The sequence below is a fragment of the Cydia amplana genome, chromosome 11, assembly GCF_948474715.1.
Source record: "Cydia amplana chromosome 11, ilCydAmpl1.1, whole genome shotgun sequence".
Classification (NCBI taxonomy): domain Eukaryota; kingdom Metazoa; phylum Arthropoda; class Insecta; order Lepidoptera; family Tortricidae; genus Cydia; species Cydia amplana.
This window is the reverse complement of record NC_086079.1, coordinates 9830920-9853560: the sequence shown is the minus strand read 5'-3', so window position 1 is coordinate 9853560 and position 22641 is coordinate 9830920. Positions and strand designations below refer to the sequence as shown.

General features: G+C 38.1%; 4 protein-coding genes across 4 annotated transcripts; 1 reads left to right on the top strand and 3 right to left on the bottom strand.

The window, feature by feature from the left end:
• Positions 1 to 392: 392 nt before the first annotated feature.
• On the bottom strand, positions 393 to 1132 carry LOC134651998 (cuticle protein 18.7-like). Its single transcript, XM_063507152.1, has one exon. It carries the CDS (start codon positions 991 to 993, stop codon positions 430 to 432), a length of 564 nt encoding a protein of 187 aa, XP_063363222.1. The 5' UTR covers positions 994 to 1132; the 3' UTR covers positions 393 to 429.
• A 1120-nt stretch (positions 1133 to 2252) lies between these two features.
• Positions 2253 to 3186, top strand: LOC134651979 (cuticle protein 38-like). Its single transcript, XM_063507128.1, has one exon. It carries the CDS (start codon positions 2306 to 2308, stop codon positions 3143 to 3145), a length of 840 nt encoding a protein of 279 aa, XP_063363198.1. The 5' UTR covers positions 2253 to 2305; the 3' UTR covers positions 3146 to 3186.
• Positions 3187 to 6268: 3082 nt separating this feature from the next.
• Positions 6269 to 7258, bottom strand: LOC134651978 (cuticle protein 16.5-like). Its single transcript, XM_063507127.1, has one exon. It carries the CDS (start codon positions 7197 to 7199, stop codon positions 6357 to 6359), a length of 843 nt encoding a protein of 280 aa, XP_063363197.1. The 5' UTR covers positions 7200 to 7258; the 3' UTR covers positions 6269 to 6356.
• A 4683-nt stretch (positions 7259 to 11941) lies between these two features.
• On the bottom strand, positions 11942 to 22169 carry LOC134652013 (neuropeptide-like 3). The gene is made up of 3 exons (XM_063507167.1): positions 22021 to 22169; positions 13367 to 13546; positions 11942 to 12206 (listed from the first exon to the last, which is right to left on the bottom strand). The coding sequence occupies exons 1-3, from the start codon at positions 22030 to 22032 to the stop codon at positions 12117 to 12119; spliced, it is 282 nt and encodes a 93-aa protein (XP_063363237.1). The 5' UTR covers positions 22033 to 22169; the 3' UTR covers positions 11942 to 12116.
• Between the last annotated feature and the right edge of the window lie 472 nt (positions 22170 to 22641).

The window sequence follows — 22641 nt, the reverse complement described above, 5'->3', positions numbered from 1 at the left end:
TGATTTTTTTAAATAGCCTATTTCGTGTCCCACTGCTGGGCAAAGGCTTCCCCTTTCTTCCGCCACTCATCACGGTTTGTTGCATGTCTTATATTTCTTTTTTGGTCTGCCTCTGCCCCGGCTAATCTGCGGTGTCCATTCGGTAGCTAACTTGGACCACCGGTCCGGGTGCATACGGCAGATGTGTTCTGCTCAATCCCACTTAAGCTTAGCGGCCTTAACACCCACATCTACTATACCAGTTCTGGAGCGCAGTTCGGTGTTCCTAACCTAATTTAATATTAATTTTATTATCTGTGGTTAACCAATTTGAAGGTTTAGTCGCACTAAACGAAAATCCAAATAGATCAAACGGTCCATTTAATTTTTATCAATTTTAGTTTATTGTACATATCACACTGGTATACATAAATAGTTTACAGTGGGTATTTACCAAGGATGGACGCTGTAAGCCTTAGGGACTAGAGCGGAGTAAGAGACAGGGGAAACTACCGCCGAGTAAGGGGAAACCACAGAGGAGTAAGGAGAAACGACGGGAGAGGAGTAAGCAACGGCGGAGACAGGAGACACGTACGAGCTGTATGCCACGGGAGCAACAGCAGCGACGGATCGCTTGCGCAGGTGATGGCCAGATAGAGCCTTCGCTTGGTAGTGGGCCGCGCGGGCGGCGACCACCTCAGGCGTGTCGAGGGGGACTCCGTTCACGGCATCCAGGACGACCGCGGGCGAGTGGGGGGCCTGGGACAGACCATAGCCGTAAGCCGGAACCACAGCGGGGGCGACAGCAGGAACCACGGCAGCGCTGTACGCAGCGGGAAGAATGGCTGACGAGTACACGGCGGGTACCACGGGGGAACCATGCACCACGCTGCTGCTGTACTGGGACACTGAGCTCACGGCTGGCACCGCCGCGCTGTAGGCCACGGGGGCCAGCACGCCGGGCTTGGCCGCCGCCAAAGCCACAGAAGCGAACAACACCACCAGCTTGAACATTGTGGTCTGTGTTGATTTGATTCGTCTGACCGACTAGGATCGACTGATGCCTAATTCGCAACCAAGGATGTTTATATACCTACCCGTCTAACAACGAACTATTTATTAACAATAAAATGCCACACAATCACCTTCAATTTAAATATATGTATCTACTCCTAAAGTATCAGTAGGCGCTCGATTAAAAGACAATTTTTTATTCGTTCCGGAAGCTTAACAATGTTTGCGGACAATATTCTTGAAATTCAAGGTACGTCTATATGAATATTTATATTTTTTTAAATCCTAATACGATAAAAGTAAATAGGCAAGTACTGACCAAACCAGCTTTGTTAAATAAGTAGGTACCTAGGTACCTACTAAGACTCTTTTTACTTTAAAAAGCTCGTATTCCGTAACTTGTGTGGAGTGTGGTGTATTGCATTGCGGGCGGATTTTTTTTTTAATTTATTGAATAATAACAAGTTACATGCATGTTAATATGTGGGCAAAACCTTGAGGAGGTTTGTGTGCCGATGGGGAGTTCAAGAAAAATACACATATATATATATATATCTTCTAATAACTAAAATTCTTAATGTATGTAACTAAAGTCGTTAGATTGTAACAAGTGCATTTTAATAACTTTATATAATAATATATATTTCCCGTTTAAATATTTTGCTCTAGCATCTTCTGGTAAATCATTTAATATTTTAGGCAATATATGTATACAGCCTAGTGCCATATATGTTATTATATTTGGGTAAACAATATTTGTTTTGGTTCTGTAGACTTCTTAGTTTTGTACATCTTTTATATTCTTTTAGTTTAGTAACATGGTGATATTCTTCAGTTAGTATGGCTAGTTTAGATTACATTACATTTATTTTGAACTGGGAGTACAATACAGCATTTGAAAAGTTGTGCGTAGTCTGTTTCGTGCTTCTTTTTTATATGCTTAGCTTAATTATTTTGCATAGTTAAAATTTTCATTGTATTTCTAAACAAAATCTATGTCAATATGCTTCTTAGGTCCTATGCTAACCATAGTTTAAATATTCGCCCGTATTGGATTTAATTTACATACTGTAATCTTCTTTCGTTTCTGTCAGCTGCATTCCTAAATTAGCTGATGCAAGTAACGAAATAGTTTGCGAGATTGTAAAACTTTAATCGAAATTATTAACTGGCAACCAAACTGGTTGAACTTGACTTTTCTACCAATGATGCCCTACAGTGTGCGTAAAGTATAAATACATATGCATAGTGAAAGAAAGTATCAGTTAATCTGAGTCGTTTGTCGTTCGCACCTGAACTAACACAGACCACGATGAACTCGCTGGTGGTGTTGTTTTCCGTGATGGCGCTGGCTGCCGCCAGCCCCTCGGGCCTGCTGGCCACCGCGCCGCTGGCGTACTCCGCGCCACTGACGTACTCCGCGTCGGTGGTGGCCGCCGCGCCCGCCGCCGTCTCCAGCCAGTCTCGCCTCGACATCAAGTCCTCGCCAGCCGTCGTCAGCACTTCATACGCCGCTGCTCCTTTAGCGTACGCCGCAGCGGCTCCCATTGCTCCCGTGGCTTACACCGCACCTTTAACTGCCCAAGCCATAGCGCCCGCTGCCATCTCGCACCAGTCCCGCATTGACATCAAGTCATCCCCGGCCGTCGTCAGCACTTCTTACGCTGCGGCTCCCATTGCCGCTGCGGCTCCCATTGCCGCTGCGGCTCCCATCGCGTACAGTGCTCCTGTAGCTTACTCTGCGCCAGTGGCAGCTGCGGCCATCGCTCCCGCCGCTGTCTCCCACCAGTCCCGTGTCGACATTAAGTCATCCCCGGCTCTCGTTAGCACTTCTTACGCCGCCGCTCCCGTCGCCTACGCCGCTGGCTACGCGGCGCCTATCGCTACTGCCGCCATCGCGCCTGCCTTGCCCCTGGACACCCCTGAGGTGATCGCCGCCCGCGCCGCGCACTTCGAGGCCCATGCACTCGCCGGCGCGCACCTGATCAAGAAGCGCTCGGCGCCGCTGTTCGCCGCCCCGGTCGTGTCCACATACTCCACGCCAATCGCCTACTCCGCGCCCTACGCTCCCGTGACGTCGTACGCCTCATACACGCCCCTCACCTACTCCTCGCCCCTCATCACCAAGGCCTACAGCGTGCACCCCTGGTGAGCGCCATCACGCTAATGAGGATGTACTTGCCTCGGTTCAGCGACATCGAACGACAAGCATTAGCTAATAATTAAAATGGAACAATAAAATTGAAGGTTTATTATTTTGGTGCTTTTTATAAGTTTGCCAATCCTAACATAAAACACGAAAACAAAACGTACTAAATTTCAGTAAACTAGGTAATATATATGGAAAATATCTGGGAAACCGAGCTTTGCTCGGATAACATATGAAAACTCGAAAATGCGCGTTTTCCCAGAGATAAAACTAGCTAGATCGATTTTTCACCCCCAAAAACCCCCATATAGCAAATTTCATCGAAATCGTTAGAGCCGTTCCCGAGATCCCCGAAATATATATACATATAAATAAATAAATATATAAATAAATAAATATGCAAGAATTGCTCGTTTAGAGGTATTAGATTAGATAGATAGATAACGACCATCAATTGATTGACACTTCAATCGCCAACTTAAAAAAAAACATTATAAGATACATTGCGGATACTTACTATTCTAGCTATTTGTAAACTATAGTTGAGATTCTTAAAACTATAATTATTTATTTTATGTGATATTCTGTGTATTTTTTGAGTTCATTGTTTAATTTTTTTTACGATTAATGTTCATTTTGATAATTAAGTGTTTGTCAAGTCTGCTTTTAAAATTGTTCACAGAAGGAGCATTTATCACTGCTTCTGGTAAAGTGTCATTCAATAGAACTTGCGAACTATGTAAACAAAAGTTACTAGTAATTTGACATTCAGTGTCAATTTTAGTATGGCGGTTTGTTTACATAGTTAGCAAGTTCTATTGAATGACACTTTAATACGTAATAGTTTTTTTTTACAAGGGGACAAAGCAAAGTTGTTGTTTAACTGCTCGTGTTAATAAATACCTGAGCAAGCGAAAGATACCAAAAGCGTGGTCTTGAGCATTGCCAGGGTTTCAAGTTTAACCCTCGTGGGGTTAAACTTTTCTACACGAGGAAAATACTAACTGTAAAACATTACAAATTAAATCCAAATTAACGCTTTTTAATATTTTTATATTTCAAAATCATCACAAATAATTTCCAGGGTCCAACATGAGGAAACTACTGAATAATACATTAATTTACTTTGCCACTCTTATGGATAAAATGTAACTTTCTCATCAGTTTTTGAAAAATAAACAGAGAGAGAAAAATATTTATTCCTTAAAAAAATCTCGTCCCCATCAAGTGGAGTGGATACTAAATCTAAAGTGTTCCCTTTCTCAATCTTTTTTGTTTGGGTTTAGGTATAATAAGCCTTAGACTCTTAAAAAGTAATAATTTACTTACCTACGCCTCTAAATGACTTGAGATTACTCATTGTTGCGCGTCATCTAGTCCGTTCAGCTGTTGCCAGGTGCCATCTAATAAATCCATGGAATATTGTAAAGCCTAGTTATTTATATTCGACTATAGTTTGTCTTAGAAGCAGGATAGTAGGCATGCATCATGACGCGGGATATGTGATCCTGTCTGGTCTGTAGGAATCGATCGTTCATAAATGCGTATTTATTCGATTTTATTTCAGTATCAGTGCGCTTCGCGTGCCTTACATTGCAACTATAATTAACCTATGTATATGCTAGTGCGACCTACTGAATTTTATAATCAATTGTTATGAAATTCAAGTACGTCTCTTAGATACTTATAAAAAAATCGTCCAAGACCATGTCGGGCGGGCCATGCTCAGTTTAGGGTTCGGTAGAATTATCATTCTGTCATAATAGGCTAAACGGGAGCTACATATCAGCAAAGACATATATTATGTAACTCCGTCCGTATAAGATGAATAAAGTTTAAGGAAAAAGCGGCCAAGTGCGAGTCGGACTCGCCCATGAAGGGTTCCGTATTTAGGCGATTTATGACGTATAAAAAAAACTACTTACTAGATCTCGTTCAAACCAATTTTCGGTGGAAGTTTACATGGTAATGTACATCATATATTTTTTTTAGTTTTATCATTCTCTTATTTTAGAAGTTACAGGGGGGGGGGGACACACATTTTACCACTTTGGAAGTGTCTCTCGCGCAAACTATTCAGTTTAGAAAAAAATGATATTAGAAACCTGAATATCATTTTTGAAGACCTATCCATAGATACCCCACACGTATGGGTTTGATGAAAAAAATTTTTTTGAGTTTCAGTTCGAAGTATGGGGAACCCCAAAAATGTATTGTTTTTTTTCTATTTTTGTGTGAAAATCTTAATGCGGTTCACAGAATACATCTACTTACCAAGTTTCAACAGTATAGTTCTTATAGTTTCGGAGAAAAGTGGCTGTGACATACGGACGGACAGACAGACGGACAGACGGACAGACGGACAGACGGACAGACGGACAGACGGACAGACAGACAGACAGACAGACATGACGAATCTATAAGGGTTCCGTTTTTTGCCATTTGGCTACGGAACCCTAAAAAACGTGCCTCGGAAATCAAAAAAGTCATTCTCGGCTAGATACCGTTGACGACAGCGTTTGATATTCAACAATTTTAACACATAGGTATCAGTGAAAGAACATGAATCAAAATGATATCAAAATAATAAAATCATTTATCCATATAAACAAAAAATAAGACCGCCTGTTGTCTGCCTCTACATTTAATCAATTGTTCTTTTCTTTTGTATCTTTTTACTGAGGTGTGCCAATAAAGAGTATTCTATCTATCTATCTATATACATGTTTTTGGTAGTTTTAATCGTGTGTCGATAGATGTCAGTAAATTTACTGTGACTACAAAATTTACTATGACATTACCCCTCTATACAATCTATTTATTCTCTTTGATATTAGTTAGTACGTATACTAAAGTATCGTGTACATTACAAGCATAAGGCAGTACCTTCGCAGCGCTTTGTAGGTACGTCTTTTACTAAGAAGAGAAGACTTCTTGCAATAACTCAACTCGGTTAGACCGATCATGTTCGCTATAGTTTTTATTGGAAGTATTTTTTAAGCTTTCTAGCACTAACGATCACGAGGCATCACAGCCTCGGACGGACATGACGAAACTATATTAGTTCCTAGTTGAACCCAACCCCTAAAAAAGACATTCGAAAAATAAAACTTTGAGCTTTGAATATTATTTGTTCCAATTTATTTACGAGTTAATCATTGTCGTTCGATGTCGTTGAACTGAGGCAAGTAAATCCTCGTTACCGTGATGGCGCTCACCAAGGGTGCACGCTGTAGGCCTTCGTAATGAGGGGCGAGGAGTAGGTGAGGGGGGTGTAGGAGGCGTACGACGTCACGGGAGCGTAGGGCGCGGAGTAGGCGATCGGCGCGGAGTACGTGGACACGACCGGGGCAGCGAACAGCGGTGCCGAGCGCTTCTTGATCAGGTGCGCGCCGGCGAGTGCGTGGGCCTCGAAGTGCGCGGCGCGGGCGGCGATCACCTCAGGGGTGTCCAGGGGCAAGGCAGGCGCGATGGCGGCAGTAGCGATGGGCGCCGCGTAGCCAGCGGCGTAGGCGATGGGAGCGGCGGCGTAGGTGACGGGAGCGGCGGCGTAAGAAGTGCTAACGAGAGCCGGAGATGACTTGATGTCAACACGAGACTGGTGGGAGACAGCGGCGGGAGCGATGGCCGCAGCTGCCACTGGCGCAGAGTAAGCTACAGGAGCACTGTACGCGATGGGAGCCGCAGCGGCAATGGGAGCAGCAGCGTAAGAAGTGCTGACGACGGCCGGGGATGACTTGATGTCAATGCGGGACTGGTGCGAGACGGCAGCGGGCGCTATGGCTTGGGCAGCTAAAGGTGCAGTGTAGGCCACGGGAGCGATGGGAGCCGCTGCGGCGTACGCTAAAGGAGCAGCGGCGTATGAAGTGCTGACGACGGCTGGCGAGGACTTGATGTCGAGGCGAGACTGGCTGGAGACGGCGGCGGGCGCGGCGGCCAGCACCGGCGCGGAGTACGTCAGTGGCGCGGAGTACGCCAGCGGCGCGGTGGCCAGCAGGCCCGAGGGGCTGGCGGCGGCCAGCGCCATCACGGAAAACAACACCACCAGCGAGTTCATCGTGGTCTGTGTTAGTTCAGGTGCGAACGACAAACGACTCAGATTAACTGATGCTTTCTTTCACTACGCGTATGTATTTATACTTAACGCACACTTCAGTGCATCATTGGTAGAAAAGTCAAGTTCAACCAGTTCGCTTCGGTTAGTCATCTCGATACCATTTACCATTTCATTAAGGATTTGCGTGGTCGCACTTTGTTTAACTAGTTACTTACCTATATTTTTATCACGAAATCTTTTACTCTACTTACATAAGCTAATCGAAATGCAGGTTATACATAAAAAATATTAGCTAGTATTCAGATATGTCCAGTACATAAGAAATGTCCCGAAAAATTGCAGTAATAAAACGTTGGCTTACTGTACTCGTAGTTAAGTCAAAGTTGGCACGTTAATTTCTAAAACCAACTTGGCGTATTCTCCGATAAGTAATAATTTTTCAAGGGCCCGACCCTTTCTATCAAGGAACTCATAAATAGCGCAGTATCGATAACGTAAATAAGAGCGGGCAGTTCAAAAAAAGTTTAATGTGTATAATAAGCCCGCCCGCTGCCGGCGGTGCAACGCTACAGTGTTTTTTGATAACTGAAGACATTATAAATGTATACATGACCGTAATATTCAACAATTTTAAAATGTAGGTGGGCATTTCTCAGGAGGGCCATTTTTACGTGTCCGGAGCAAAAAGTTATTGAATTTACTGTTCAATAAATCTGAATTAATTCAGGCATGATTTTCAGCATGTATTCTGCCTGGGACACTATCAAACTATTTATTTATTATTTTTATATAACATTAAAAAAATATCCAAATGCGAAAAATGATGTTCGGTGGGCCTGTCCCGCGCCCAGATTTTTTGGAACAAAAAATTATTACTCAAGATGGGGCATTATATCGGAGTTATTATCGGTGTTCACGCATAAGGTATTAGTTAACTGATCATATTCTTTATATCAAAGTAATGTGTTTGCTCAACACATTGAATAAAACCAAATTTACGATGTGTCCCGGGCTATTGACTGATTTCGGTGTAATTTACAAACCATGTCGGTACTCTTACAAAGTTGTAGACCAGGAACTCAGTGGCTCAAACAAAGTATGCTTTAGTTGTGCCTTAACCATTGAATAAAGTAGAGGTGCAGTCACAGTATACTAAGGTAGTTTTTTAAATGTTTCTCTGTCATTCGGTGGATTTGGTTCTATGTTTTTTTGAGATCGGTGGTGCAATATTCTCCCACAGTTTTAGTGCATTTATCGTTATGCAAGTGATTAAGAAATCCTCGAAAGTACCTAAACCCGTCATTATTACGTCTCCTCTGTATCATTCATACTATTTCTGTAATTGCTAAAAAGCGATTAATTTTGACATCACTGGTGTTGATTTCCTTGGTTTCGGTGGATTTTTTGACCACCGATATCAAGAAAGTGATCACCGAATTCAAATCCTGCTTTGTAAACTAGTTTGTTGTACTTTATTTTCTAACTTATCACACCTAAAAAGTTCAAGATACGCTTTATAAACGTAAAACTATGCTTGTACGTAAATTAAGTCATAGTATAAGTAAATAAAATCACTAGTTTACAATGAGTAGTGTTTTTTTTCACGAGACGTATGTTGAAAAACGTAGACCCAATGTTTCTTTCTCTCTTTTCGCTGTTGTCTTGATTTATCTTCAAACCAATTGAGTATATTATGTGAATTTGTCCTCTGTATCACTTGAGACCCTACACCACGATACCTTTAAACGTGTCAGCCATATTAAATAAATGCAGTTAATCCCACTTCGTTTAAAATAACTTGTGTTTTACATACTATGCAAGGTGCACCCACAAAACAAGGGATTACAAATAAAGTGGCCTTCTATTGTCGATATCGCTTCAAAGGCACTGAACGTACCTACTGATTAATGTTTCTAAAGCATAGCCATGAACACAAATTCAACATAGCCAATGTTTTAACAATCCTCAATGTCTGATGTATTTATGTTTAAATATCGGAGTTACAATTTAGCTCAAGTGTGTGAGGGTGCAGGAGATCATAATTAATAGGTGATTTTATCTTTAAGCATTAGTCAACAACTTCAAATAGTTCGAAATTGAGGGAGTTCACACTTTAAACCTCTGTCATTCAAAAATACTACATACCTATTTATAAGTCTAGCAAAATACTTGTTTTCCGTATTGTTTACATTGTTTTATAAGTGCATTAAATATTTCTGAGCATTGAATACCACTCAAAAGTATCTTGTTTATCGGGTGTAGGTAACATAAGTTTCTTTTTGATGAGTGTGCCGTTGGATTGTGTGAAACAAACATTTTCTTCTTCATAGCACTTATGTGCGAATTTGTGGTCGACATGTCTGAAACTTGTTTCAGGACCATACATCGCCCTATTGTATGAGGATAGTCAATTAGTGTGGGATATCTTCTAGAGATGTTGTTTCATAAGCCGCAACTTGATTATTTTAAAATCTTGAGTAAACAAAGGTACTATTTATTACATTTATGTAAGCTATGCTATATCATTAGCCTCGCTACATCGCTTATCATAGTTATCATCAAATAAGAATAAAAAATATTAATAAATTATAATATAATTTAGACATAAAATTGAAGTGTGATTTCTGTGTAAGCATTTTTGAATTCGGTGACGCAAATTGGGATTTTAGGAAATAAAGTTGTGTATCAAATAAGTAAAAAATAAAATTCGGCACCGAAGTCAGGCACCGAACGTCATCTCTGAGAATCGCCCAGGTACGTTTTGTCTCAACGTCTAAATATGGTTTCTCATTTTTGCCTTTGGTCTCAATACAAAAAGCAAAGACTTGATTCACTTGATTATAGATATCCAATGACCCCACCTTTGGTCTCCATTATTAGAGTAGTTTACCTTACGTAGGACCATATGCTAAATTTCGGGATCGGTAACTTAATCTGATTTATCTTTGTTAAATAGATAGATAGATAGAATTCTCTTGGCACACCCAGTAAAAGATACAGCTTATAGAAAAACAATCGATTAAATTTAGAAGCAGAGAACAGGAGGTCTTAGTAAGTCAGTAAACTAGTTCATGAACATTGCAATTAAAACATTAATGTTTGCCGTATGGTTTCCATATCATGAGCATTCATTTAACCAATTGAATTAAACCATTGCAAGCTGTCATTTGTGATTTTTTGCGGCGTGTTTAATACAGCGAAATTGTAAGGTATAAGCGGAGCGGCCTTGAGTTCACTTTCGTACTACGCCAGTTGGGCGTAGGCTGGTTTTATGTGGAGTGGTTAACACCAAACTCAATAGTATAAATTAAATTACGGGAAGATTAGACTACAGCACTTATTACCAGCTATTTTTTACCGACTATGTGGAAGATGTAAAGGTATCATAATCATAAGTCCATGTACAGTCGGCAAAAACTTATTAGCACACCTGCATACATACTTGTATGCAGAGCTGCTAAGCTAATAACGTGGCTGACTGTACTAACAGCAACACTCTTAAGAGGCCAAAAAAATAGAGCGACTAGAAGTTTTGTATGTAAAACTTCTTTACGTTCTAATAATTTCTTTGTATTGAAATGTCTAGTAACTAAAACTACCTAGTACCAGGACAGACATCTTAGGTATGTGTTACTTGAATGTTCAAGTCAAATTTTACTTTAATTCAGAACATCGTTACGAAAATTCAGTTCACATCGTGGTCGGTACCGATAGTATCATGTGGAGTGCAATTGTCTGACCACTCTATATGAAATAAATGTATAACACCAACACACTGACTGCAGTGGCATGCGGAATCCAGTCTTATCCAGCTTCCATATACGGTGAGCTTATCATATCAACGCCACGCCAGATCTCGCGTCCGATATCCTTTTATTTCACATTTACTCGCTGGCTTTCGATAAATCGATAAAAATAATCGGCATATCAACTCGTGGTTTAAATTTTGCGTGTAGATGGCTTTATTAAGATTTACAAGTAGTGAAGAAAATTGACTTCAGTGAATAATCAGATTAAATAGTATAGACGGGTTGATCTTATTGAAGCCTTATAAAGATTTGTTTTTTTTTTGTCATTCAATTACTTAAGTTCAAATAAATTCTATACTCTAGGTGAATATTTAGGTCGGTGAAATTTTTAAAGTATATACGCATTGATAGCCCAAACAAATCCGTTAGGGAAGCTGATTTAGTTTTTATTTTCAAATAGTTTTGTTAGTCGTAAACTATGCAAGGCGGTAGTAATGGAGTTATATGAGGTTTTAACTGTAAAACATTAGAAATAAAACACAAATGAAGTTTAATTCAAAATCATTATTTAAAAGCCGATTCTACCAGCAGACAGGAAACAGCTCTAAATTTACATCAAATTAATTTGTCACTCTTGTGGATAAAATATTACTTTCTTATCAGTTTATGAAGAGCTTTTACGAGCTGGTGTGGTAAAAAAAAATTATTTTATTAAATATATATATATTTTTATAAGTAGTATAACACTACTATAAGTATAAATTATAAACTGAAATTTATGTAAAATACGAAAGAAGAAGTGTCCAATGAAAGTTCGACCAGTATTACCGGAACCGCTGTGCTTCGGGTCGCCTAGAGGTTATGGTTGGGTATATCGTCTGCTGGAACCCAGGAGACGCTGGTTCAATCCCAGCCCTAGGCACTGGAGTCTTGATCACTTTTTCTCTCGCATATGACATCTATTTCAGTTCAGGAAAAATAAAAACACTCAGATTATAACCAAAAAGTTGAATTTATTAACAACAATACAGCTTTCCTGAAGAGCAGACTACTTTCCGACATTCAAAATTTGCTTAGCGCTAATAAATTAAATAAGCGATGTTGACTGTTGCACTGGTTGACCGGGTGGTATGGCCGGGCTTGTGGCGTCTGGCGTGTGACGTGTGGCTTACCAGCCGTGCGCGTAGGGGGACGCCAAGACGGGGGCGTGCGCTACGGCGTATGGGGCAGGCGCCACGGCCACGGCTGGGCTGGCGAGCTAATACAAGAACAGTATAAATAAATATATGCTATGAGACAATAATCTTGTTCCACTGTAAGCTCAATAAGGCTTTTGTTGGACCTACAATACATAAGTAACTCCGTCAGGAAAATATCCGTGCCCATCGCACAAATTATGGCCCTTACCTTCGTAGGCAGGGGCATTAGCAATTTAGCTTTAAAGGTCACAAAACTTAGGTACCTATTTACTACGTAATTATTTTATTATTTTTTATAAGTGCATTGATTCGCTTTTGATTATTAATTACCTCATATTATAAATACGAAGTTATAAATTGATCTCGTTTTGAATCTTGCCAATAAGTATATTACTTCGCATAGTGACGCTTTGCAATATAATATTTAAAACTTTCGCGTTTTGAACACATATTAACTCACATTTATAGACGGGTTTACCGCGAAATTCGTAAATAAAGGTAATTGAATAAATTTCGCGTTAGACCCGTCTATAAATGTGAGTTAATAGTGACGCTTATCTTTAGGCGTCACTGGCACTATAAACTTAATGGTTTTATTTAAAGTAAATGTTGTTAAAAAGTGGATGGTCAAGTTTGCAGCCAGAACTAAAATGCCAGGGCCGCTTGTCGCAAAAAAAAGAACTCTTTACTTACAGGATAAGTGGTGCAGATTGGATCGGCCTACTTCAAGGTTAGCTCTACTTATTTATCATCGCATCGTGTAGTTGCATTTTATCATTACATAGTATAAAACAAAGTCGCTTCCCTGTCTGTCTGTATGTATGCTTAGATCTTTAAAACTACGCAACGGATTTTGATGCGGTTTTTTTAATAGATAAGGTTTATGTATAATTTGTTAACCCGTGCGAAGATGGGGCGGGTCGCTAGTTAACTGTATTTCTACTCTAGAGCATGGCAACATATTCCCGAGCAGGCAGGATGCACTGAATTGATATTATATTGCCATTTATTTTTTGTATCTAACCACGGCCTTTCGCCGTGTTTATGGACCTTTTGACAAGATTGATTTTGTTATTTTCTTCGCTTTAATTGTCTGTTGCCCCGCTCGCCCACTGGATTGGCGTGCGGATCTGCATCCATTAGGAAGGCCGCATTATTAGTAAGTTTACGTATTTTAGCCGTAACTTTACGTATTATAGTCTAGGAACATGGTACATACCCTCACAGTGTTGGCATATGAAGTGGCGACAGGCACAGCGGTCTTAATAATGGGGGCTGGAGCGAGCCCATGGCCCCAAACGGATGCCACGGGGGCCGCATAAGGGGAAGCTACGCCCAGCGGAACACCGTACGGGCTAGGCGCGGCGGCGGCCACGGCGAGGAGGGCGGCGAACACAACCTATAGACCAAGAGAAAATTGGTAACCGTCTTCATATACACATTTAAATTTAGATCCTGATTGTCCGCAATCAGTCGCGTAGTCACATATAAGTAAGTACGCTAGATATCTTCAACCAGAGTAAATTTATAGAATAGAATAAGAATAAGACTTTTTTAATGAATGTGATAAACTAACAGACTTTGATATTTTTAATAGTAGTATAATATCTTTAAAGAAAATGTTCCAATGATTAGCAATACAATTCACCAATGTTCCAAACCTGATTACATTAAATTTCAGATTAAAGTTTATGACATAATGTGTAACTTCTCAAATTTTTTTGTTAAAGTTATACTTGTAGTGTAAATGTATGTGCACTTATATTATATAGTACCTATTTAGCACAGTTACAATTTAAGGAAACTGTAGGTCTTGTGGGAGTTAAATATTTATGTACACATTTTTGTATATGACCGTTTGTTTCTCAATAAATAAAAAAAAAAATTCATTTATTCGTGTCAAACTACATTTCATATAAACGGATTACAAAAAAGTAGGACTGTAAGGTGCGGACGTTTTACCTTATCTAATTATTTTTAGACCACTTATAAAGGTAGACACCCTCAACACACAAAATAAAATAAATGTTGAGGTTACACGTGTTTAGTTTGCAAGGAAACAATTATTTAAAGGCTACAAAAAAGGCTTTGACACGCGGATACAAAATAAAACGTGTAACTTTCTATTGACATATCATTTTCTATTAGACGATACCTCACGTCAGGAACGTGCTGTGGGCACATGTTAACAGGAAAATCTATACTTATATTATAAATACGAAAGTGTGTCTGTCAGCCTGTCTGTTACTTCTTCACGCTTAGTTTTTATCCCAGAAATAATCCCGTAAGACCGGCCAAGTGCGAGACGTTTTTTTTATTGTTTACAACGATAGACGGACGGACAACAAAGTGATATCCTATAAGGGTTCCGTTTTTTCCTTTACCCTACCCTAACAAGGATTATAAGACTTTTATCATTTAACTTACTTTACGTAAGAAATAAATTGTATTTTATGTGACTGCTACATAATGAGAGGCATTAAAATACGAGTGTGGGTTTAAGAAACGAACGTTAGTGAGTTTCTTAATAGGATCACACGAGTGTTTTAATGCCTAATTATGTACCGTTACATAAACTAATAATGCATTTTTGACCAATTAGCAATCCCCTTAGTGAAAGTTTTTTATAGGGACTCTATAAAAAGCAGATTTAATAAAAAATAAGCTACTTAAATTACTAAATCCACGCAGAAGAACTCACCGGCAAAAGCTAGTACGTTATAAAATATTTGATGTTGCCAACTACTTAGTTCAACCTACAAGGTCACTGTTTAACTTTAACCTAATAGGTGTTCCCTTAGGCTTAGTCATGTACGTCAAAGGAAACTTATTCATAGCTCCATGAATACCAGATGCTTTTGTCTAACCTAGCGCAACAATGTTGAGGCTATAGGGCCCAATTCGGGTTTTGTAATAGAGTTTATTAGAGATCGCCAAGATACGATAACGATATGTTTAAGATCTAACCTGTCAAATTTGACATTTCCGCGATTCTGGAGATACTCTTGAACGATTTCCACAAGATATTACTTAGAGATCTAATTCACATCTAATAGATATCCAACACGATTTAACGTAAAAGTGACATTGGTTGCCCGAATTGCGCTGCAAAAGAGAACTAGTTGAAATCTAAACTATAACGTATCTAGAATGGATCTAGTATACGTGTCGTCTCTTGTGAATATCTTGAAGTTCGAATAAGATAGTATCTCTTCTTAGTCACGTCATTGGATTTGTCACCACGTCCTACGACCGCCCTTTAGGTCGCAAAGGACATCGGGTGTGGGCCTATCTAATCTAGATCCAGACCGCCTTTCTATAACGAGACCGGTCTAAACAATCACGCCTTGGTCGCGTGCGCTATTGATGTTAGTCCTGTCCGTGTACGAGGGGCATTGTCTTATGATTGATAGCTGTTTAAGTGTATGAGCTGCAGAGCTTTAGATATACAAATATGTATAAAACGGATTTAACATTGTGCCGTACAATTATAGCGAAATATTAGTATAAAAATAGTATCATTCTAGTGTATTGAATCAATAAATCAATTCATTAAAATGTTATTGTTTTGATACTTCATGTCATTTATAGCCTGACCAGTAATATATGATAATTGTCAAGAGGGCGCTATTATTCTCATGTATAGGGTGACATTACAGTGTAGTATGAAAAAATTAGTTCCAGTGAAATTCCGCAACATGGCGCACCCTCAATAGATCCTGGTTCACCTATAACTAGGACGCAAATCAAATTAATTTTAGTAGTAACACTACTATAGTCCGTCAACCAAATCTTGTCAGTAGCAATGTAAAGCAAACTAAAGTAGGGCAACACTCAAAGAGCAGTATTGCGCTAAGAAAAGCAGCAATGAACATCGAACCAACAGATTTTTTTTTTCCGCAGAGCGCGCCCTGCGTACGTCAATTCAAATTATCACTCGCGGTTTATTGAAAAAAATTGAAACATGGACGGACAATTTAAAAGCGATGTTAAAACAATGTTAATCAAAATGATGAACAAATTTGAAGATATCAAAAACAACTGCTTATATTCTCTTTGTTCCCTATCTATGTCTTCTAAGTTTACTAAAATAAAATCATATCAAAATGCAGATAATTAGATAGTGCATATATTTGTTATTTACAATATAATATGCCACTTGTTAATGTAAATTAGTGTACTGTACTGGATGAATATGACATACCTGTGTAATTTTTTTGATTGGTATATATTGTACAATATACATATTAAAAATAAAACAACTGATATTTGGGTGTTTATTTAATTTAAAGGTAAATAAGATAAGGGTCACTTTTCGACTTGGTTGCGTTGTACACGTACATAAACCGCCATAGGTAAGTATTGTCTGAAAAGATACTACGTACTACGAACGCCTTATATTGGGCAAGATTTAATCCTGCAACAAACATGTATGGATTAGGTAGATATTGCGAAAGAACGGCGATATAATCAAGGCTCTTAATAGTGTTTAAAAGGTTTACCTTTGTAAATAGTCACAACTGATTGCTGAAAATATTAGACATGTGGGCCTATAGACGGTTTCCAGGACACAATTTATGGTCTTGTTGGATAGATTTAGGCATACGTTTTAATTTTATTTATGCCTTTTAACCCTAAAACAAAAAAAACTGAACATAATCTTAAAAGTTCGAAAGAGTTCTTCCAATACTTGTCATAACCTCAATTTTTAGTAATGTTTACCATCAACGAGCATGATTGTACATTGTAGGCCCCTTAGCTTTGCTTATTCTTATTTAATGTATTGGTATTTAATGGTGACAGCAGAAATATCTCTTGAAACAGAAACGATTCAGAATGAAAACCAAATGAAAACAAATAAGGTGACGACTGTCATTCACGATCCACATTCCACAGATGACACGCGTTTTGGAATTATTTGAACACAGTGTTGCTAACCCGCGATTTTTCAAATTTGCCGCCTTTTACTACTGACAAGATTTGGTTGACGGACTTTATATAAATTATGAACTGAAATATATTTCATACATATATAAAGAAAAACTGACTAGGTATATCGTGGACTTCATGAAATCATGACATTACGTACATATTTGTCATAATTTAATGCTAATGTAATTTAATTTCAGTCTGGTCTTTCAATTGGCACAATACATCTATAGATGGAGCGAATGTTAATAAGATCAAATATTTAGTATAGCCTGACCAGTAATATATGATAATTGTCAAGAGGGCGCTGTTATTCTCATGTATAGGGTGACAATTCAGTGTAGTATGAAAAAATTAGTTCCAGTGAAATTCCGCAACATGGCGCACCCTCAATAGATCCTGGTTCACCTATATATATAATTCGAATTAAAATGTTTTTTTTTTACACGGATATCTAAGTAGCTTCCTACCATATGGTCTTAATCCGGCAGCTTTGGCTCGGCACGTCATATATCGAGTGACGTATACGCCTAATTTGAATACTATGCGTGTGTTCGTGATTGTATCAGCGACATTACATTACACGTCCTTTGTATGCAAGCTGGCCAGGAATTGCGAATCGAGGTCGCTCTTTCATAAAAGTGGTTAAATATGTGTATCGAGAATAAATGTCAATTTATATTATGCCGGAATACAGTCGTGACTTTATGCGTGTAGGCATGATTCATAAACGTGTACTTAAAATACAAGTAAATGTATAAATAAGCCTTTAGTAAATTTATAACGATTATGAAATATACCTATATCGCCACCAAAAATATTTTACTAATTAATACTTAGGTACTTTACAACAAAGCAATCGTAAAGAACAAAAGCCTTAAATTAATGACAAAAAATATCCCATACAACAAATGTTTTTCTCCAGAATTCCGAAAACCGCACTTAGGTAATAATTCAGTACCACAATTTTTCTGGGCCACGCTTAAAATTGCTGGGTGTTATATCTAAGATGTTTTTCCGCCATTGGTCCAGTTTGTTTAGGACAAATTGATCCCATCAAAAACATTACATGTAAAAAGGTGCAAGTCTCGCAACGCTTTTACTACAAAAAAGTTTTGAGATGCAATGTGAAACCAAGTCGGTTATTTTAATCAGTGCCACGGGGTATTAAAACCGTATCAATAAGATATCTTTAATTTGTAATACGTATAATGACTTGGCCATCGCACGGCTGCATAATGACAAAAGGATCATCGTCACCTATTTTAAAAATAATTCTAATTGAACATAACGCTAGCGCTAATTGCAGTTTGAGAATTACACATATTTACGAGTACGGTACGAGTAAAGCATTATGTGCGATTGCCAAGTCATTATATGTATTACAAATTAAAGATATCTTATTGATACGGCTTTAACACCCCCTGGCACTGATTAAAATAACCGACTTGGCTTCACATTACATCTCAAAACTTTTTGTAGTAAAAGCGTTGCGAGACTTGCACCTTTTTACATGTAATGTTTTTGATGGGATCTCATCTCTTTTTGTAGGCAGTCCTTCTTTTTGGGTACTCATACCCATAATATGTATACACATATAATAACTAAACATATCTTCATTCATACTCACATCGTACATCGTAGTGTACCTTTACTTTACCTACTATTTGTAGGAACTGCAACAGTAACTTTGTAATATCATATATTTATATCGGATTACAAACTTACTTATGCAGTTCTTAGATCTTTAAAACGTGACTGATATTGCAATATTTTTAGGTTTACCCTTTATGTGGCCATTAAACCCTAACTCTGTACCAAATTTCAGGTCTCTGAGTTTATGGGAAGTACTAGTTCTATTCTGATGATCATGAGTGAATGAGTGTCATAAATGCGAAACTTTGCTTTCGATTAAATTCGGAACTAAATGACCTACAGACTTGAAATGTTAGATTTTAAGTATGTGATTATAGCTTACTGGATGACGAAAATTTCTGCATTCTGGTCTTATCCAGAGGTTCTCAAATAGGGGCCTGAAAATGCGGCGAAATGGTTCCAGTAAAGGATGGTACGGCAGTGTTTGCTTCGCGCTCGACTTGGCGGGGGCACTGCCGTGCCCCCAGATACCTAAGTTCGGTGACCGCGGATATTTTTCCAAGTAATTTTTAAACGCCACTCTTAGTTAGGAGTGTACGCTAGATAGGGACAAATGATGGGAAATGATAATTAATGCCCAATAGATTGTATTGTAAGGTTAGAAGAACGTGAACGCTACCAATCATGACATTTAAATCTGTATTTGACACGGATTTAGAGTTAATAAACTGGATCGAGTACATTGACCAAAAAGTGTGTCCACATGAGAAGTCAAACTAGAGCCCTGCATCTCGTTCTAATTAGGGTGACCATAAGACATCTGTATGTGGGATATTAGGATAACATGGAATATATCAGTAGGGTGTGTCAACTTCTAAATAAAGTGAAATTTTAAGTGGTCAGGTTTTTTTTTCATTTGTAGTCGGCCTCTTTCGCACTCACTCATGGTATGTTCATAAAGGTAGGCTACCCTTTTGTCCACTTCAGTTTTTTTTAAGTATAAGCGTCATTGAAGATCTGTTTAGCAAATGTGACGTTTTTTTTTAAAGTTGGCCTTTTTTCTATTGACGGAAATGTGTCCTACCTATAAAGAATCGATGTCATATATAAACAGTTTAACACACCTAACAAAATATTATGTATAAATGAGAGTCTGTAATGTTTAAGGAGTTAAGAACTTTGGTTTTAAATTTTGGCAATTGAAGGGATGTTTACAAAAACAACATACCTGACTACACTGGTTGACACCTGAAACGATCAACAATGTATGTTCTTAAAAAAGTGTCAACCGGTCTAAGCAGTTATGTTGTTTTTGTAAACATCCCTTCAATTGTTCTACAACAAATCTTAAATTAAACATGCCGTATTAAAGACATAAGGTACCTATTATGTTAAACTTACTTTTACATTACCTACGTTAATAATAACTAATAAGAATTCTGTGAGACCGATTCAAAACGTGCCGACATCATAGTCACCCTAATGAGTTTGACAATGTTGTCTTGTATTTTTATAGTAAAATGTAATAATTGTGGCTTTCTTGTGAAACAATATTCCACAATTAGCAATTATTTCACTCCAACAACCTTTAACACAACATTTCCTCACAATTTTTAAGAAATTTCGCATTCACGTGTTTTGAAGAAATGTCATCAAGTTGGGGATACCAATTAATATTTAAAGTTACTACAACTTCTACCATACTAAAATTTAGTTTTTTTTTTGCTGTGTATGCGCTTGGTTTAATCAGTTAATAATATTGGCATCATAATTATTTACAAATTACTTAAAAGATATCAGAACTGTAGTCTGAATATAGCACTAAAATTGTATAAGAAGGTAATTAAATTCAGTAGTTTATTGATATAATTTCTACCATAATGGTATCTTTTTAACATTGGCAACATGTGCGAGTGAGACACAGGGCTCGGGTTTTTCTATCTCAAGTGGACCGTTTTCTCTAGTCTGGTACGAACAACTTTCTGTCTCGGTGATAAGGTTCAAATTAGTATGGCAAAAAAAGTGACAACTCGCTCCAGTTTAAAAAATATAACTTCATGGTATTTGAAAATTGCTTGAAATTTGACAGTGCACGTCACACGTATGAGTTTTCCACCGGAGCACCCCACTTAATATTAAATTTTAACATTTGGCTAATTTGAGAATTTAATCCTTAAGCCGTAGTTAATCGGGACGTTGACTTCTGGGTCAATGCTTCTGAACAGAGGTTTCTTTACGTAAAAAATAAGCGAATTTAGGTAACCCTTGTGCCTTGTAAAACATTATTTTTACCTCTACTAGATAATATGACGATTTGAATCATAATTGAAATCCCATAATTAAATATTGACTTTTGCACACCAAAAGCTTTTTTTTTGTTGGCTTAAAACCGTTGAATTGGCCTTGACTGCTCCTTGTATTGATAGTGCAACAAGTGTATTAATAAATCAACAACCTTTTTAGAATGGGCGACGGAGCGTGTAAAAGTAGTGTTAATATTAAATCAGTGTTCTTATTTTAACTATTCATATTAAACATAATAATTAATAAATAATAACATATCTCTTTCTTATACCGTCAGGTGACAAGCAAAAGTCACTAATTACTATAAAATATTTAAACAAAAATCAACCTTCCTTTCGTACTAATATGGTTCACTATGGCTATGAACTTGTGGTGGTACTTAGTGACTTTTGCTTGTCACCTGACGATACCTAATATTTAAAAGATTATTTGATGTAGAAATAAATAACTCTGTATTTTGGGTTTCGTATTATTCGTGTGATAATAATAAAAACAGGAGCGAGACTCAAGTAAAAATTAAAACATTGTAGAAAATTGAGTGATGGTACCGAATCCCCAGGAGCGGTACTCCCACCGATATTTAGGTATCAGTAGGTACCTATACCAACTAAGGTGTCCCTTATTTTACTAAATTCTGGGTTCTAGCTAAATTGGACATTCCATAGCGTAAGTATGGAACAACCAATTTAGCTAGGACCCTAAATGGCGTAACAATCCCGTGTGGTGACTGTACGATACTGCCATATAAACATTATTTAAAAAAAAATCTCGTTGCGAACACAAAACAAATGATTAAAAAATTGTTAATTTTCTATTAATTTAACTACATTTTGGTATATATTCAATATGTCCCAATCCCAATACGGATATTGATGATGACGAATTTAGATATTCATGTATGTACTTTATGGTTTTGATTGTTTTGAAAATGATGCTCGTATAAGAATACTCAAAACATTAGAAGTCTCCATATAAAAATATGATTATTTGATAAACTTTCTTATTTCGATAATGACTGCCGGTTATAGAAATAAACGTTCTTACCAGCTTGTACATTTTGAGGGGTGGGTTGGGGTGGCTTGTAGAGGTGAAGAAGGAGATGTGGGACGAATGTGCTTAGGAACCGAGCCGGCCAGCTTATATACTGCCTAAACACATGCTCGGCCCAAGTCTAGCCCTACCTCCTGGGCCTAGGTCATTTGTATCAGCCTTCGGCTGGATATGTAGCGTTAGCAAAAGAGGCTGATACTGAAACTGAGATAGGTAGTTTTGCTAAGAGGACAGTCTAAGTTTATTGTAAGTTTTATTACCTATTAGGAACCTATACCTACTGCTCATATGTGAGATGTGAGTAAATACATAATTCTAAATTTATTCATTGTACTTCAGGAATCATCCGCCTACTTTATCACCAAAAATGTTAATTCTCCTCACCATTATAGTTATTGATTGTACTCGATTATTCAACGTTCAATAAATAATACCTAATTAAAATATCTTTTTGAAATAATAAATACCTTATTAGAGTCTTTTGTGTCCCACTACTGGGCAAAGGCCTCCCCCTTTTTCTATTCCCCTGGCTTAGTGCAGTCATCGTAAAAAGGAGTCTGCACGTTTCACCTTCGTCTACCTGGTCTGCCAGATCCTCGATCTGAACGGGGCTGC

Coding starts and splice junctions, on each gene's coding strand:
- LOC134651979 (XM_063507128.1), top strand. CDS start 2,306: ATGAACTCGCTGGTGGTGTTGTTTTCCGTGATGGCGCTGGCTGCCGCC.
- LOC134651978 (XM_063507127.1), bottom strand. CDS start 7,199: ATGAACTCGCTGGTGGTGTTGTTTTCCGTGATGGCGCTGGCCGCCGCC.
- LOC134651998 (XM_063507152.1), bottom strand. CDS start 993: ATGTTCAAGCTGGTGGTGTTGTTCGCTTCTGTGGCTTTGGCGGCGGCC.
- LOC134652013 (XM_063507167.1), bottom strand. Junction 12,207..13,366: donor CATATGCCAACACTGTGAGG/GTATGTACCATG, acceptor TTCTTGTATTAG/CTCGCCAGCCCAGCCGTGGC.